The 15822-nt window shown below is 39.6% G+C and overlaps 1 protein-coding gene and 1 pseudogene across 4 annotated transcripts in view; both read right to left on the reverse strand.

Annotated features, from left to right (window-relative positions):
- Positions 1-15822, reverse strand: part of MAP2K5 (mitogen-activated protein kinase kinase 5) — a 272012-nt gene that overhangs the window by 175578 nt on the left and 80612 nt on the right. For all 4 annotated transcript variants that reach the window (XM_017851086.1, XM_017851085.1, XM_017851084.1 and 1 more), the window contains one exon: positions 6469-6508. In XM_017851086.1, the coding sequence (XP_017706575.1) occupies positions 6469-6508 (40 nt within the window). The remainder of the gene's footprint in view (positions 1-6468; positions 6509-15822) is intronic.
- Positions 8211-9532, reverse strand: LOC108514697 (heterogeneous nuclear ribonucleoprotein A1-like; annotated as a pseudogene).

Raw genomic sequence — 15822 nt, forward strand, 5'->3', positions numbered from 1 at the left:
ATAACAAACCTGCACATGTACTCCAGAACTTAAAAGTTAAATTAAAAAAAAAGAAAGGAAGAGGTACTAAAACACACACACACACACACGCACACACATGCGCACACACACGCACACACACAAATCAACAGGCTTCCAGACATTGGACATTAGCCAGAATGGGGCAGTGATGCCTGAAAGATGAAAACAAATGAGACGAACCCTATGATTGCCCAGCTTGCTGACCAGAAAGTTTCCAGGCCCCAGTGCAGGGAGGTGAACCCAGGCAGAGATAAGCCATCTCCCTAAGGTGAGAAGACAAAACTGAGAGTCTGAGGAGGCCAAGGAAGCTAGAGACGCAGAGGGCAGAGAGCTGGCAGAGGGCTTGAGGGAGAGCGCTCCAGAGATCTGCCGAGCGGGTCCTGGAGTCTTCAGCTGAGTAATGAATGATCTGTACATAGATGTCAGGAGATCACCTGAGGCCAGGGAGAGAACCACGAGAAAGGCTCAGAAGAAGCAATCTTCAGATTAATACTGGGCAAGAAAAGTTTGTATTCCCACCAGTCAGTGTGGAAAACCTTGCAATTCCCAAGGCACTGGGTAGAGTACTCAGAAGAGTACTACCTCAGTTGCACAGGGAAAATTAGTTCTAGACTAACCACTGGGCTGGTACTCTCTAATAAAACTTAAAAGCAAGCCTTGAAAGAACCAAATTATTTAAAAGTCACTAAATAATATCTCTGTATTAGTCAGGGTTCTCTAGAGGGACAGAACTAATAGGATAGATGTATATATGAAGGGGAATTTATTAAGGAGTATTGACTCACAGGATCACAAGGTAAAGTCCCATAATAGGCCATCTGCAAGTTGAGGAGCAAGGAAGCCAGTCCAAGTCTCAAAACCTCAAAAGTAGGGAAGCCAACTTCAGTCTATGGCTGAAGGCCTGAGAGCCCCTGGCAAATCACTGGTGTGGGTCCAAGAGTGCAAAAGCTGAAGAACTTGGGAGTCTGATGTTTGAGGGCAGGAAGTATCCAGCATGGAAAAAGATGAAGGCAAGAAGACTCAGCAAGTCAAGTCCTTCCAACTTCTGCCTGCTTTTATCCTAGCCACACTGGCAGCTGATTAGATGGTGCCCACCCAGATTGTAGGTAGGTCTGCCTCTCCCAGCCCACTGACTCAAATGTTAATCTCTTATGTTAACATTAACTCAAATGTTAATCTCTGTGAATGTTAACACCTTCACAGACACACCCAGAAACAATACTTTGCATCCTTCAATCCAATCAAGTTAACACTCAATATTAACCATCACAATCTCAGAATAAAGTTCAAAAATATTTAAAGCAGAGCAATAATATCCAGCACCCATGCCACATGTCTGGTATCCAATAAAAAAGTTATAAGGCATGACTGCTCTGCCTAAGCAGAGTAGCCCATTCTTTTATGCCTTTACTTTCTTAATAAACTTACTTTCACTTAAAAAAAATTATAAGGTATTAAAAAAAAAGCAAAAAATACAACCCAAAGTGAGAAGAAAAGGAATCAGTCAAAACTGATCCAGATATGACACATATGATGGAATAAGTAGATAAGAAAGCAGAGGAGGCCAGGTGCCCTGGCTCACACCTGTAATCCCAGAACTTTGACAGGTGGAGGCCGGTGGATTGCTTGAGCCCATGAATTCGAGACAAGTCCGGGCAACGTGGCAAAACCCCATCTTTATTTATAAAAATAAAAAAAAAAAGAAAGCAGAAGAAATTTTGAACATGTTAAGCAGAGACATTAAAGATGTAAACACCAGCTTAACACCAGTGATAAAGAAAAAATCTTGAAAGCAGCCAGAAATAAAGCCAATTCTAATGTACAGAGAAACAAATATTTAAAATGGCAGTAAACTTCTCACTGGAAAGAAAGAAAACAGTGAAACGAAATCTTTAAAAAACTGAAAGAAAACCACAGTCAACCTAGAATTCTGCATCCAGCAAAAATTAAAATACCTTCCAAAAATGAAAGTGAAATATAGATTTTGAGACATACAAAAGCTGAAAGAATACCAAAAGACCTACACTATATGAAATGTAAAGGAAGAAATCATTCAGACAGAAGGAAAATAATATACATGGAAATCTGAACCACACAAATGAATGAAGAGCACTGGAATTGGTAAATACATGAATAAAATAAAATACTATTTTCTCACTTTTAAATGTCTTTAAAAGATAAATATCTAAAGCAAAAGCAGTGACAATGTATTTTGGGGTTTACAGCATATGATGATGTAAAATGCATGACAATAAAACAAAGGCTGGAATGAGGGAAATGAAAATACACCATTGTAAGATTTCTAAACTATAAAGTGGTACAATACTATTTACATAGGGAGACTACGTTAAGTTATGAATTCTAAAGCCATCACTTAAAAAGGGGGGCATACAGGCAGAACAAATAGAAAACAAAGAGCAAAGTGACAGATTTGAATCCAACCATATCAATAATCATATGAAATGTAAATAGTCGCAATCCACTCACTTAAAAAGCAAAGATCATCCAACTGGATTAAAAAATAAGACCCAACTATATGCTGCCTACATGAAATACATTTCAAAAATAATGACACAATAGGTTAAAAGTAAAAAAAAATATCATGCTAACACTAGTCAAAATAAAGCCTATAATTTAATATCAGACTATAAATTTCAGAGCAAAGAATATGATCATGGACAAAAGTTACTTCATAATGTCAGTGAAGCCAATTCATCAAGAGGACCTAACAACCATAAATGAACCTAAGAATATATCTTCAAAAACATTAAGTAAAAAATAACAGAACTGTAGGCCATAATTATTGTTGAGTATTTCAACACCCCTCTTTCAATAACTGATAGAACAACTAGATAAAAATCAGCAAAGATATAGAAGAGTTGAATAACACTATCAGTTAACTTGATCTAATTGACATTATACAATACCCTATACAGTGGATGATACATTCTTTTTTTTTTTTGAGATGAGGTCTTACTCTGTCACTCAGACTAGAATGCAGTGGTGCAATCATGGCTCACTGCAGTCTCAACTTCTTGGCTCAGCAATCCTCCCACCTTAGCCTCCTAAGTAGCTGGGACTACAGGCACACACCACCATGCCCAGCTAATTTATTTTTTATTTTTTATTTTTTGTTTTTTGTAGAGATAGGGTTTTGCCATGTTGCCCAGGCTGGTCTCATACTCCTGAGTTCAAGTCATCTACCTACCTCAGCCTCCCAAAGTGCTGGGATTACAGCCACAAGCAGGTTATACATTCTTTTCATGTTTACAAGGACTGTTTACCAAAATAGATCATATTCTGAGCCATAAGTCTCAACAAATTTAACATAATTCAAGTCATAGGAAGGGTGCTCTGTAACCACAATGGAATTAAGTTAGAAATCAGTAATAGAAAGATGGAACATCTCCAAATATTTGGAAACAAAATAACACACTTCTAAGAATTAAAAATTCTGCCTGTTTTGAAGAAATGGTAAATCTCTTTTTCTTAGATTATGACTTATTATACAAGTTACATAAGTTTTTGCCTAAATGACCAACAAGCTCAGGGCTACACAAGCGTTTAATCACAATAATCCTATCTGCTCTTAAATCATCCATTCATTCAACTCAGTATGAGTATCTACTATATTTTATAGAATCTAGAGATACAAAGTGAATACAGTACAGTTCTTGTCGTAAAGCCCAGTTTAATGGTCAGGTCTAGTGAACAGTACATTTGTCAATCTCAACTATTTTCATTTACTGACAGTCTCTACTTTCCTAACAGCTATTCTGTAAATATGTCCTTTCTTTAAAATTGCTTTTAATCCTTTCAGAAAAAGCTGTTGGCCCCTTGCCACACCCAACTAATGCATAATAATTTTAATATTAGTCTATATAAACATAATTCAAAATGTATCAAATTATGAAAAATGTATAATGTACTTGGCAAGGCCAAATAATGATAGATTTCTTGATGATTTATAACACTGTTCCCCTCTCCTGGATTAAATAACCTAGAGTTGACTATCTTTAAATATATCATCAGCAACAATCTAAGACTTCTGACAAAAAAGGAACAAAAAAGTAACTCAACGGATGGGAAAATAGTGCTCAAGTTTTAGTGAAAGTATTCTCTTAGTGAAAAGGGAGCTCAGGAGGTACAGAAAAGTTAATCCAATGCCAAGGCACACAACAGAGCTACACACTCAGTGAGCACCAAGGTGGTACGACCGAGCCACACTCAGTGAGCGCCGAGGTAGTACGACAGGGCCGCGTTCAGTGAGCACCGAGGTAGTATGACAGAGCTGCATTCAGTGACCTGAGCGCCTTTGTAAAATGTGGGGGCTATAACCTGTGATCTCCAAGGTCTCTTCCAGTTCTACAATTCTATGGACCTATATGGCTGAATTGTCAAAGAAAATATCTCAGAGGAAACTCTGTTGTACCCCCTCACAAGTTATTTAACTTATTAAAACTAAACTTGATAAGGCCACATAACACATTCTAGGTGCTGTACTAGATGTGACATGGAAGAAGAACTCTGGATTTCATCAGCAGTCAGAGGCTCTGAGTCTTAGTTTCGGTTTCAACTTACTAAAAGGTATAAGCAATTCTAATGTAATTGCTCTGATTCTTAGTTTCCTAGATGAGAAAAAAGATGCAGAAATATATGCTATGCAACTGTTAGAGAAAGAGACCAATTTCTCACTGTGGATAGCTAAAAAGGCGTCTTGGAGACAAACCATGAAAAGATAGATGGACATCAGAGGGATGAGCAATGTTAGTAAGTTGTATAAAAGCTGCATGGTGTAACAGAGATGGGCTTTGGAGGCAGATGAACATTTTACAACCTGGCCTTATCCCTTCCAACTCTGTGATCTTTGACAATTCAGCTTTCTAAGTTTCAGTCTCCTAATCTAAAATAGACAGGCTTACTATGTAATTTAAAGGATTAAATATAATAGTTATAAAACATCTAGCATAGCTGGGTGTGGTGGCTCATGCCTATAATCCCAGGACTTCGGGAGGCTGAGACAGGAGGATCACTTAAGCCCAGGAGTTCGCGACCAGCCTGGGAAACACAGTGAGATCCCATGTCTACAAAATATAAAGAAAATGAGCCAGACATGGTGATGCACACCTGTGGTCCAACTACTCAAGGGACTGAGGTAGGAGGATCTCTTGGATGTGGGAGGTGGAGGGTGTAATGAGCCTAGATCATGCCACTGCACTCCACCCTGGATGACAGAGCAAGACCCTGTCTCAATCAAAAATAAATAAATAAATAAATAAATAATTTAAAAATCTAGCATAATACTCAAAAAATAAAAACTTTAATTACCAAAGGCCTGGAGACTGGAGATAAAGGGCATGACAGGAAGTAACAGATTGGTAAAGCAGAGGGCATGTTTATAAAGGTAGGTGGGTGCCAATATGTAGAGGGCCTGAACAATTTGTGGGGAAGGTCGGGCGCAAGGCAGGCCTGACCAAACAGTTTGTTAGCTAACAGCCCAGAATTGGAAATGGGGTTCTGTGGGGTTAGGACTTCATTAGCAAAGGCTTCAGTCGTAAGTGCAATTCAAGACAGAGTCTATTAAGGAAATCTGAGATTTAAAATAATGGGAAGATCAAGCACCAGCAGTGGCAGAGATTAAATCCAAAGTGGCATGGCAGGACTGGGATGCTGAAGTCTGGCAGAGATGAAGTGTGAATTACGAACTGCATGGGAACAAGTGAGGAGCATCCTAGGTAACTGCCTGGAACGTCCCTGAATTGTATGTAGCCTGACTCTATTGGCAGGTGTGGTGCTTGGGTATTTCAGTATGCTGAAGGAGTCAGAAGCAAAGCAGACATCTTAGGCTTTATGTTGTACATGATTGAGGAAGGCAGTTAGCAAGACACGGTCAGATCTGTGATTTAACTTCTCAAATCTATGGCAGAGTAAAAGGTGCATAGGAAAAGAAAAGACCGAAAGTACAGTGAGGAAGTTATTTCAAAAGTCCAGGCAGGAGGTAATGTGAGCCCAATCCAAGACCATGGTAATGAGGATGGGAATAGAAAGAAAGTAGCAAATGGATATATTTCAGGGAAAAATTCTAACAGGATACAGCAATTCACAGGATGTAGCATATTTAAAGAAGGAAAAGGAATACATTACTAGTAAGGTTTTGAGCTGCATGACAAGGAAGATGGTGATGCCACTTAGCAGGGGACACAGAAAGAAGTCTTCTCTTCTTGGCAAGAAGAATCACAATACACGGAGTTTACAACTGACTATCTTAAGGCATACTTAAAAGATCTTCAGGTGCCTGAACGTCACCAGAGGGCCACAGCTTCCCCTACCCACCATCTAAACTTTAAACCATTTCATCTCCTCTTTGACAATATCTGTGACTCAAGCTAACAGAGGAAAGGAAAGAGGTGAACATCAAGAATTTCATAAAATGTATCCAGTACTTACCTTTACAGCTAATATTTTCCCACTTGGGACATGATACGCTCTATGGGAAGAAAAAAAACCAAAATCATTTGGGATCACTAAACAACCTATAAAATGATTAAGGACATAAATGTAAATCCAAACATTTCTGCAGCAATGGGATGCATGGTACTTTCAAAGAACACTAACAACAGTAGTAATTTACATTTATATGGAGCTTAATGGTTTACGAAGTGATTTACTACACATTACCTTAAAATAACTCTCTGAGGTAATGCTGATACATTATTATCCTCCTTTTATAGATGAGAATTCTGAAGCACAGAGAAGTTAAACAGTTTGCCCAATGGCACAAAGTAACTAGTGGCAGAATGAGAACTCAAACCTAGGTCTTTTGGCTCCAGATCCCTTATGACTGTCACTGTGTGTAGGTTCTCTATGTTAAGCAGTATACAGACCCATTTTGCTTTCTTTTTTTTTTTTTCAATTTTTTTGCTTGTCTTTTTGCCTATTTTTTTCAGTTACACATGCAGATAAACTATATCTTAACAGTTCATCAAAACAAGCTCAAAGGAAGAGATACAGTGAAATAACTACAACTTAAATCAAGAAATATAAGTGTATTCATTTATGAAAAAGAACGAGAATAGGATTTACGGAAATAAAATACCATTACTATCCATCAAGACCTTTTGTGTTTATCTGATTGAGTGACTGACTGATTCAGACAGGGGCTCTCTCTGACACCCAGGCTGGAACGCAGTGGCGTAATCACAGATCACTGCAGCCTCAAACTCCTCAGCTCAAGCGATCCTCTCACTTCAGCCTCCTGAGTAGCTAGGACTATAGGCATGTGCCACCATGCCCAGCTACTTTTTAATTTTTTTTGTAGAGACAGAGTCTCTGGATGTTGCCCAGGCTGGCCTAGAACTGCCGACCCCAAGTGATGCTCCCACCTCAGTCTCCCCAAGTGCTAGGATTACAGGAGTGAGCCACCATACCTTTTATGTTTAAATGAAATGTGGCCTTTACACATATACTGTGGGGACTCGATATTCTGAACATTATTTAGAAACCATCTGCAATACATTTTTATACAATAAAAATTTCAAAATAAACCACATAACATAAACAAGTATTGTTATTGTAAGCCCATGAAAATATTAATATAAGGAAGCAAGTTAGTTTCGAAGAACTAAAAATCTTGCCCTGTAGAGGATTTTATACACTAGCTAAGATCAAACGGCTCTTCCTCTCATCTGGTGTTAAGATGGGAATGGCATAGGGAAAATCGGGAACAGAAGTTAGTGCCTCAGGAATTCCTCACCTTCACCTGCCCAGTTGTAAAACATATTTAATGAGCCCCAAACTTCCCCTTTCTTAAAACAAAATAAAACCAAAATTTACATAATCCACTACTGCCAACATGGAAACGTCATTTTCTGCTGTTCTGCAGAAATATTGGTTGCTCTGACAATTTTTTTAAGACATTTATTCAGCATCATGATCAGACTATTACATTTAGCAATCAATAGCATGGGTGCAAAAAAAAATCTACATTAAAACACTTTGTTGGAATGCTTTAAACTTTCCACAGAACAGGAACTAAACTAACCTGTTATACAATTAGAAAAATACAGTCCTTGAGTTTTTTGCCCATCCACATGAGTATCTGTCTAAAACATGTCTTCTTTGTAGCAGCTAGGCCCTGCCACCACTGTGCTTGGCTGAGTTCACAAATCTGTTGTAACCTGTAGCTTCCCTGTCACTTCTCTGGCTCTCCTCTTTTGCTAAGCTTTGTTTCCTGGCGGTAATTAAAATCTTCTGCCACTGCCATAGCTACTGCTCCTACTGGAACCGCCATAGCCACCTTGGTTTTGTGGTCGGGCAAAGTATTGGCCTCCACCACCATAGAGGCCAGAGCTTTTGCCTCCAAAGCTTCCCCCCTTCATGGGTCCGAAATTTGAAGACTGATTGCTGAAACTGCCAAAATCATTGTAGTTTCCACAACCTCCAAAATTGCTTCCATCATTACTAAATCCATTATAGCCATCCCCACTGCCACCTTATTCACCACCACCACCACCACAGCTGCCATTAAAGCCACCATGACCACTTAAGTTTCCTCCATGACCAAAGTTGTCATTCCCACTAAAACCACCTCCACAACCACCACCAAAGTTTCCAGAGCCACTTTGACCTCTGTGGCTGGCTGAAGCACTAGCCATCTCTTGCTTTGACAGGGCTTTCCTAACTTCACTGCTGTGGCCATTCACAGTATCGTATTTCTGAATGACAGTCTTATCCATGGAGTCATGGCTATCAAAGGTTATAAAGGCAAAGCCCCTTTTCTTGCCACTGCCTCAGTCAGTCATGATTTCAATTACTTCAATTTTTCCATATTATTCAAAATAATCTCTTAGGTGATAGTCTTCAGTGTTTTTGTTTGTTTGTTTGTTTTTTAGACAGTCTCGCTCTGTTGCCCAGGCTGGAGTGCAATGGCATGATCTTGGCTCACCACAACCTCCACCTCCCAGGTTCAAGCAATGCTCCTGCCTCAGCCTCCCAAGTAGCTGGGATTACAGGTGCCCGCTACCACACCCAGTTAATTTTTGTACTTTTAGTAGAGACAGGGTTTCACCATGTTGGCCAGGCTGGTCTTGAACCCCTGACCTCGTGATCCACCCATCTCAGCCTCCCAAAGTGCTGGGATTACAGGTGTGGGCCACCGCGCCCGGCCTTCAGTGTCTTCTTTAACCAACAAATATCTTTTTCACAGTTAAGTGGGCACCGGGTCTTTGAGAATCTCCTCTTGAGACAGCTCTCTTTGCTTCCACAGCTCTTCCATCCACCTTGGGTGGCCTTGCATTCACGGATGCATCCACCTCCTCCACAGTGGCATATGTGACAAACCCAAAGCCCCTGGAGCGCTTGCTGCTTGGATCTCTCATGACCACACAGTCCGTGAGTGTTCCCCATTGCTCAAAATGGCTCCTCAGGCTCTCATCGGTTGTTTCAAAGTTCAGCCTCCAATGAAGGGCTTCCTCAGTTGTTCAGGCTCTTTAGGAGACTCTGACTTAGACATGACGGCAGGGAGAAGAGAGACTTTAAGGATGTTTCCTCTGCAGTGTCCACAGGCAGAAAGGACTGACAAAATTTTTTAACAGCTTTATTGAGATATAATTTACATATGATAACATTCACTTGTTTTAAGGGTACATTCAATACTTTTTCGTAAATTTATAGAGTTGAACCATCACTGACAAGAGTTTTTGAAGGTGACTGACTTATAGAAATAATTTAGTTATTAAGAGCCTATAGGTATTTATAATATCGTTTACATGTAAAAAGTTACAAATTCAGGCAAGACTAGGAAACTACATATATAAAGCATATGTATATACTTATCCAAATATATGATTGTTATAAGAACTTACTCATTTTGCTTTTCCTACTTGAGTGGACAAAGGTCAAGCCAGTTATGGAAGGTAAACTTAACTTTTATTATATCAGTTAATTAAAAAGAAATTCAAGTATATCTCATTTAAAGGAAAAGCAAGATTACAAAAATCAGGTGATGATTGTTTACTTTACCAAAGAATTATTTAACCTTTGAAAACGTCTAAAGACATTCTCAAATAACAACCTCATTGGTATTTCTAAATACTACTTATAAAACTTTAATCAGGTTGGGCGCAGTGGCTCATGCCTGTAATCTCAGCACTTTGGGAAGCCAAAGCAGGAGGATCACTTGAACCCAGGAGATCAAGACCAGTCTGGGCAATGTAGGGAGACCCTGTCTTTAAAAATAATAATAATAATTAGCTGGCATCGTGGTGTGTGCCTGTAGTCCTCTATAGTCCCCCTGCAGGGACTACAGGGGCTCAGGTAGGAGGGTTGCTTGAGCCCAGGAGGTCAGGCTTCAGTGAGCTATGACCTCACCACTCCACTACAGCCTGGGTGACAGAGTGAGACTCTGTCTCAAAGATATAGAAAATAATAATAAAACTTAATCAATTATTACTTTCTTCAGAGACAGGGTCTTATTCTGTCTCGCAGGCTGGACTGCACTGCTGCGATCTTATTAGTTCATTGTGACCTTGAACTCCTGGGCTCAAGTGATCCTCCCACCTCAGCCTCCCAAACTGCTGGTACTACAGGAGTACACCACCATGCCTGGCTAATTTTTTTTTTTAAGTTTTTTAAGAGATGAAGTCTTGCTATATTGCCCAAGTTGGTCTCAAACTCCAAGCCTTAAGCGATCCTCCCACCTTGACCTCCCAAAGCACTGGGATTACAGATGTGAGCCACCGTGCCCAGCAAAATAATTTTTTATACTTTGTACAAAATGATACACATTTTATAAGTGGAACCCTATCCCCCATATTATGTTTTTTGTTTGTTTACTTGTTTAAGACGGAGCCTTGCTCTGTCGCCCAGACTACAGTGAAGTGGTGCAGTCTCGGCTCACTGCATCCTCCGTCTCCCAGGTTCAAACAATTCTCCTACCTCAGCCTCTCAAGGAGCTGGAATTAAGGCGCCCACCACCATGCCTGGGTAATTTTTTTGCATTTTTAATAGAGACAGGGTTTCACCACGTTGGCCAGGCTGGTCTCAAACTTCTGACCTCAGGTGATCTACCAGCCTCCCAAAGTGCTGAGATTACTAACAGGGGTGAGCAACCACACCTGGCCTGAAATGTGATTTGAAGGAAATTAGTAAGTTTATTCCATGTAAATACAAGTAATATAATATGTAAGAATTTGTGATATATTATTTTTCCCCTTCTACATCACAGATTCTTCCAATTCCAACTTTTAAAAATATTGTATATTAGAATCACTAACCAAGAATTGAAATATAAAGACAAATAATTAAATATATACACAAGGATTCAAAAGTTGTAAAAAGATCAGTGTTGTTACTTTGAATAAGCAACACCTGGATGTTTGAGACCAGCAACAGCAATAAAAAAATGATTAGCAGATAGTCTGATATACATACCATACTGGACAGTTTGGCAACTTAATGAGCTTGTCAAGAAAGCCGATCTCTTTTCTAAAAGAAAGGTCTCCTATTTCCAAGTGAATTAAAAGGAGAGGCTTGATAATTTAATTATGATGCACGCTAATTCATCCATGGAAGTTTGGGTTCGATTTCGAGCAATAAAGATGCTATGTGGTTTGGTTTACAGTACAATGACAGTACCAATTTAACATTTAATCATCAAGGAGAAGTGGATGACAAAAGGCAATGCCAGGCATGAGTCGAGTGTGTCCCTTAACTTTGCAAATGGTATTTACTTAGAGAAAAGGAATTTGTTTACTTTCAACAGATACTGCATCTCAATTGTCTTGACCTTCCTCAACAAATTAATTGTAAAGTGATTAATGAAGTTTGAATGGAGGCTCTGGTTACACCAAAAGACAACTATACACCTCTGCAATGTTTTAATTAACAGCTAACACTTCAAATTAGTTTGTTGTTGCCACAGTAATTACCTGTTCCAATGACTGCATGGAGGAAGCATTTTTATGAGATATTTTTAGTGCTTGGTCCTTCAGTGTTCCATTTTGTTTGTGACCAGCACAGGCCTTCCTGGAACAGTCCCAGCTCTTAAAATTGAGCACACACACATACACTTTGCCATGGCAAAAGTTAGTAGCCTGGTGTAAGTTTTTCATATATTTAAAATAACAAAGAGCCCAGTACAAGAGAATACTTACTATCCATACTATTTATTTTATTTTATTTTATTTATTTTATTTTATTTTATTTTTTGAGACAGAGTTTCACTCTGTCGCCCAGGCTGGAGTACCATGGAGCGATCTCAGCTCACTGCAACCTCCGCCTCCCGGGTTCAAGCAATTCTCTGCCTCCGCCTACCAAGTAGTTGGGAGCCACCACCACGCCCAGCTAAGTTTTGTATTTTTAGTAGAGAGGGGATTTCACCGTCCTGGCCAGAGTGGTCTTGAACTCCTGACCTCATGATCCACCCTCCTCGGCCTCCCAAAGTGCTGGGATTACAGACGTGAGCCACCGCGCCCGGCCCCATACTCTCTTATTTCATTTGTAACAATAGGTTCTAGATGCTGCCAGACAAAGAAGTTGGTCTTAACTTTTAAACTTGGTATAGAATTAGATAATTTATTGAGCTAGTAGAAAATACAGAAAATTATGTAACCTAATCCCCTTCTTTCATAGCAGAAGCACCCCACCCAAAAGCCAGGTTATATAACTTATCCAAGCTCACACAGCCAGTGGCAAAGCCAAGACTGGAGACACAACAGAATATGCGTATTTTAGGACCTAAAGGAAATAGACAGTGATGTTTGGCTGGGCACAGTGGCTCATGCCTGTAATCCCAGCACTTTGGGAGGCTGAGGCAGGTGGATCACCTGAGGTCAGGAGTTCGAGACCAGCCTGGCCAACATAGTGAAACCCCGTCTCCACTAAAAATACAAAAAATTAGCCGGGCCTGGTGGCGGATACCTGTAATCCCAGCTACTCGAGAGGCTGAGGCAGGAGAATCGCTTGAACCCAGGAAGCAGAGGGTGCAGCGAGCCGAGATTGCACCACTGTACTCCAGCCTGGGCAATAAGAGCGAAATTCTCACACACACACAGACACACACACACACACAGACACACAATAGATGGCGATGTTTAATTTTTTTACCTGTACTCTAGGGCAGGGAAACACATAATCCAAAATTTACAAAGGTACTGACCTATTTCAATCAGGCAAAGGACCATTATATCCAAATTGCTCCAGGTAAGGAAGCATTCTGCAATCACTGCCAATCTATCCTGGGAGGCACAGGAGCAAAGGGGGTGGGCTCTGAAGTCACTGACAGCTCGAATCCCAGCTCTGCCACTTCTTAAACAAGGATTTCATCATCTGGCCTCTGGTTACCTCACTGATCTCTGCTTCCACCAGTCTCCCTCATGTACAATACTCAACTGTTCCACCAGACGTGCTCCTGCCTCAGGGCCTCTACACCTACTCCTGAGGGCTGGGCCGCTTTCTCTAATACATACCTGGCTTGCTCCATTGCTTCCTTCAGTCCTATATTGTTCCTTTGTCTTTCCTACATAAAACAGCACACTCTCCCTTCATCTTCTTTTTTTTCTTTTTTTTTTTTTTGAGGCGGAGTCTCGTTCTGTCGCCCGGACTGGAGTGCAGTGGCCGGATCTCAGCTCACTGCAAACTCCGCCTCCCGGGTTTGCGCCATTCTCCCGCCTCAGCCTCCCGAGTAGCTGGGACTACAGGCGCCCGCCACCTCGCCCGGCTAGTTTTTGTATTTTAGTAGAGACGGGGTTTCACTGTGTTAGCCAGGATGGTCTCGATCTCCTGACCTCGTGATCCGCCCATCTCGGCCTCCCAAAGTGCTGGGATTACAGGCTTGAGCCACCGCGCCCGGCCATTCTTTTTTTTTTTTTTTAAGATGGAGCCTCACTCTGTTGCCCAGGCTGAAGTGCAGTGGCATGATCTCGGCTCATTGCAACCTCCACCTCCTGGGTTCAAGCAATTATCCTGTCTCAGCCTCCTGAGTAGCTGGGATTATAGGCGTGTGCCACCAGGCCCGGCTAATTTTTGTATTTTTAGTAGAGACGACGTTTCACCATGTTGTCCAGGCTGGTCTCGAACTCCTGATCTCAGGTGATCCACCCACATTGGCCTCCCAAAATGTTGGGATTACAGGCGTAAGTCACCGCACCTGGCCACTTTCTTTATTCTTCACAGAGTTAGCAACACCTGATAAAATTTATTAATTTATTATGTTTCCCTCCACAACAAATGAAGCTCCATGAAAACATAGACTTTCATTTTTTTTTTTTTTTTTTTTTGTTCACTGCTATTATTTCCAGTGCCTAAAACTACATCAGGCACATTTTACAAATAATCATTAAATATCTGAATGAATAAATTTTTTTAAAGTGCTCTAGGTCTATTTTGGTTTTTATTTTTAAGGCAATTTCATTAAGTTTTCCTAAGAAACTGCCCATTTTGTGTTTTTGAATTTATTGTCATAAAGTTATTCATTGGATCCTATTAGTTTTAAAATCATTGTTATGTCTTGAATTACGTTCCCTTTTCATTCCTAATTTTGTTATTTCTGCTTCTCGCTGTTATATTTGATAAGCTTTTCCAAGGAACCAGCTTTTGGTTTTGTTGGATTGTTTCTTGAATTTTCACTTAATTAACTTTTGTTCTTCTTTTTTTTTTTTTTTTTTTAACTTTTGTTCTGTAGTATTTATTTCCTTCCATTTTCTTTGGGTTTACTCCCTGTCCCACCTTCTTGATTTTCTTGAGTTAGATGCTAAGCATATAATACCCAGTTATTCTTTACGAAGATATGTATATAAACCTATCCTTTAAGAGTTACTTTGGTGCATGTCAGGAGTTTTCATATTAATACATGGTATTTGTGGTTCAGTTGTAAATATTTGTATTTTCATAACATTTCTCTAGTAATACCTTTTGCCTTAAAGTCTATTTTGTCTTATGTTAATATAACCACAATAGGAGTATTCTTTTGATTAGTTTTTGCCAGGTATTTTCCCCTACCCTTTTCCTTTCAATTTTGCTGTGTCTTGGTATTTTAGAAATTTCTCCCAATACAGTCTAAAATAGCACATAGCTGTATTTTTTAAAACGCAACCTAATCTATTAGCTGCTAATATTACTCTACTTATTTTTTTTGTAATTACTGATATATTTGGATTTATTTCTACCACCTAATTCATTTAATTTACACCTATCACCTTCTCTCTTCCTCTATTATACAGAATTATTTTCCCTTTATTCCATCTGTTTTGAAGTTATGCATTCTATTCACTGTGTTTTAGTTACCCATATAACTTTTAACAATCATACCTGACTTAACAAAATAAAATTGCCACCTATATCCTTCTCCCAAACAATATAAAAATCCTAGAACATTTTAACTTCAATCAAGCACTTCTCATCTTAACATATTATTTTGTCCAGTTTTTTTGTTTGACTTCATTTTGAATTATTACTATCGTTATCTTATACAGTCAGATTTACTTAAATGGTCACCATTCCTTCTTTCATTTTATTCCTTTCTGAATTCAACTGGATGCCATTCTTTTATTTCTACTTACTTCCCTACCTACTAGATTTCCTACCCTGTGGTTTCATTTATCTATTGGTATCAACTACTCTATTGCCTTATATGTTCTAGTTATAAATTATTATTTCTCTTCAACAGTTATTTAAATGTACAGGTATGTACTTTAACTTATCAGTAGTCATTTTTTGTTTCTGTTTTTGTTTTGAGACAGAGTCTCGCTCTGTCACCCAGGCTGGAGTGCAGTGGTGCAATCTCGGCTCACCGAAACCTCAGCC

Source organism: Rhinopithecus bieti, unplaced genomic scaffold, assembly GCF_001698545.2.
Source record: "Rhinopithecus bieti isolate Rb0 unplaced genomic scaffold, ASM169854v2 scaffold_31548, whole genome shotgun sequence".
NCBI lineage: Eukaryota > Metazoa > Chordata > Mammalia > Primates > Cercopithecidae > Rhinopithecus > Rhinopithecus bieti.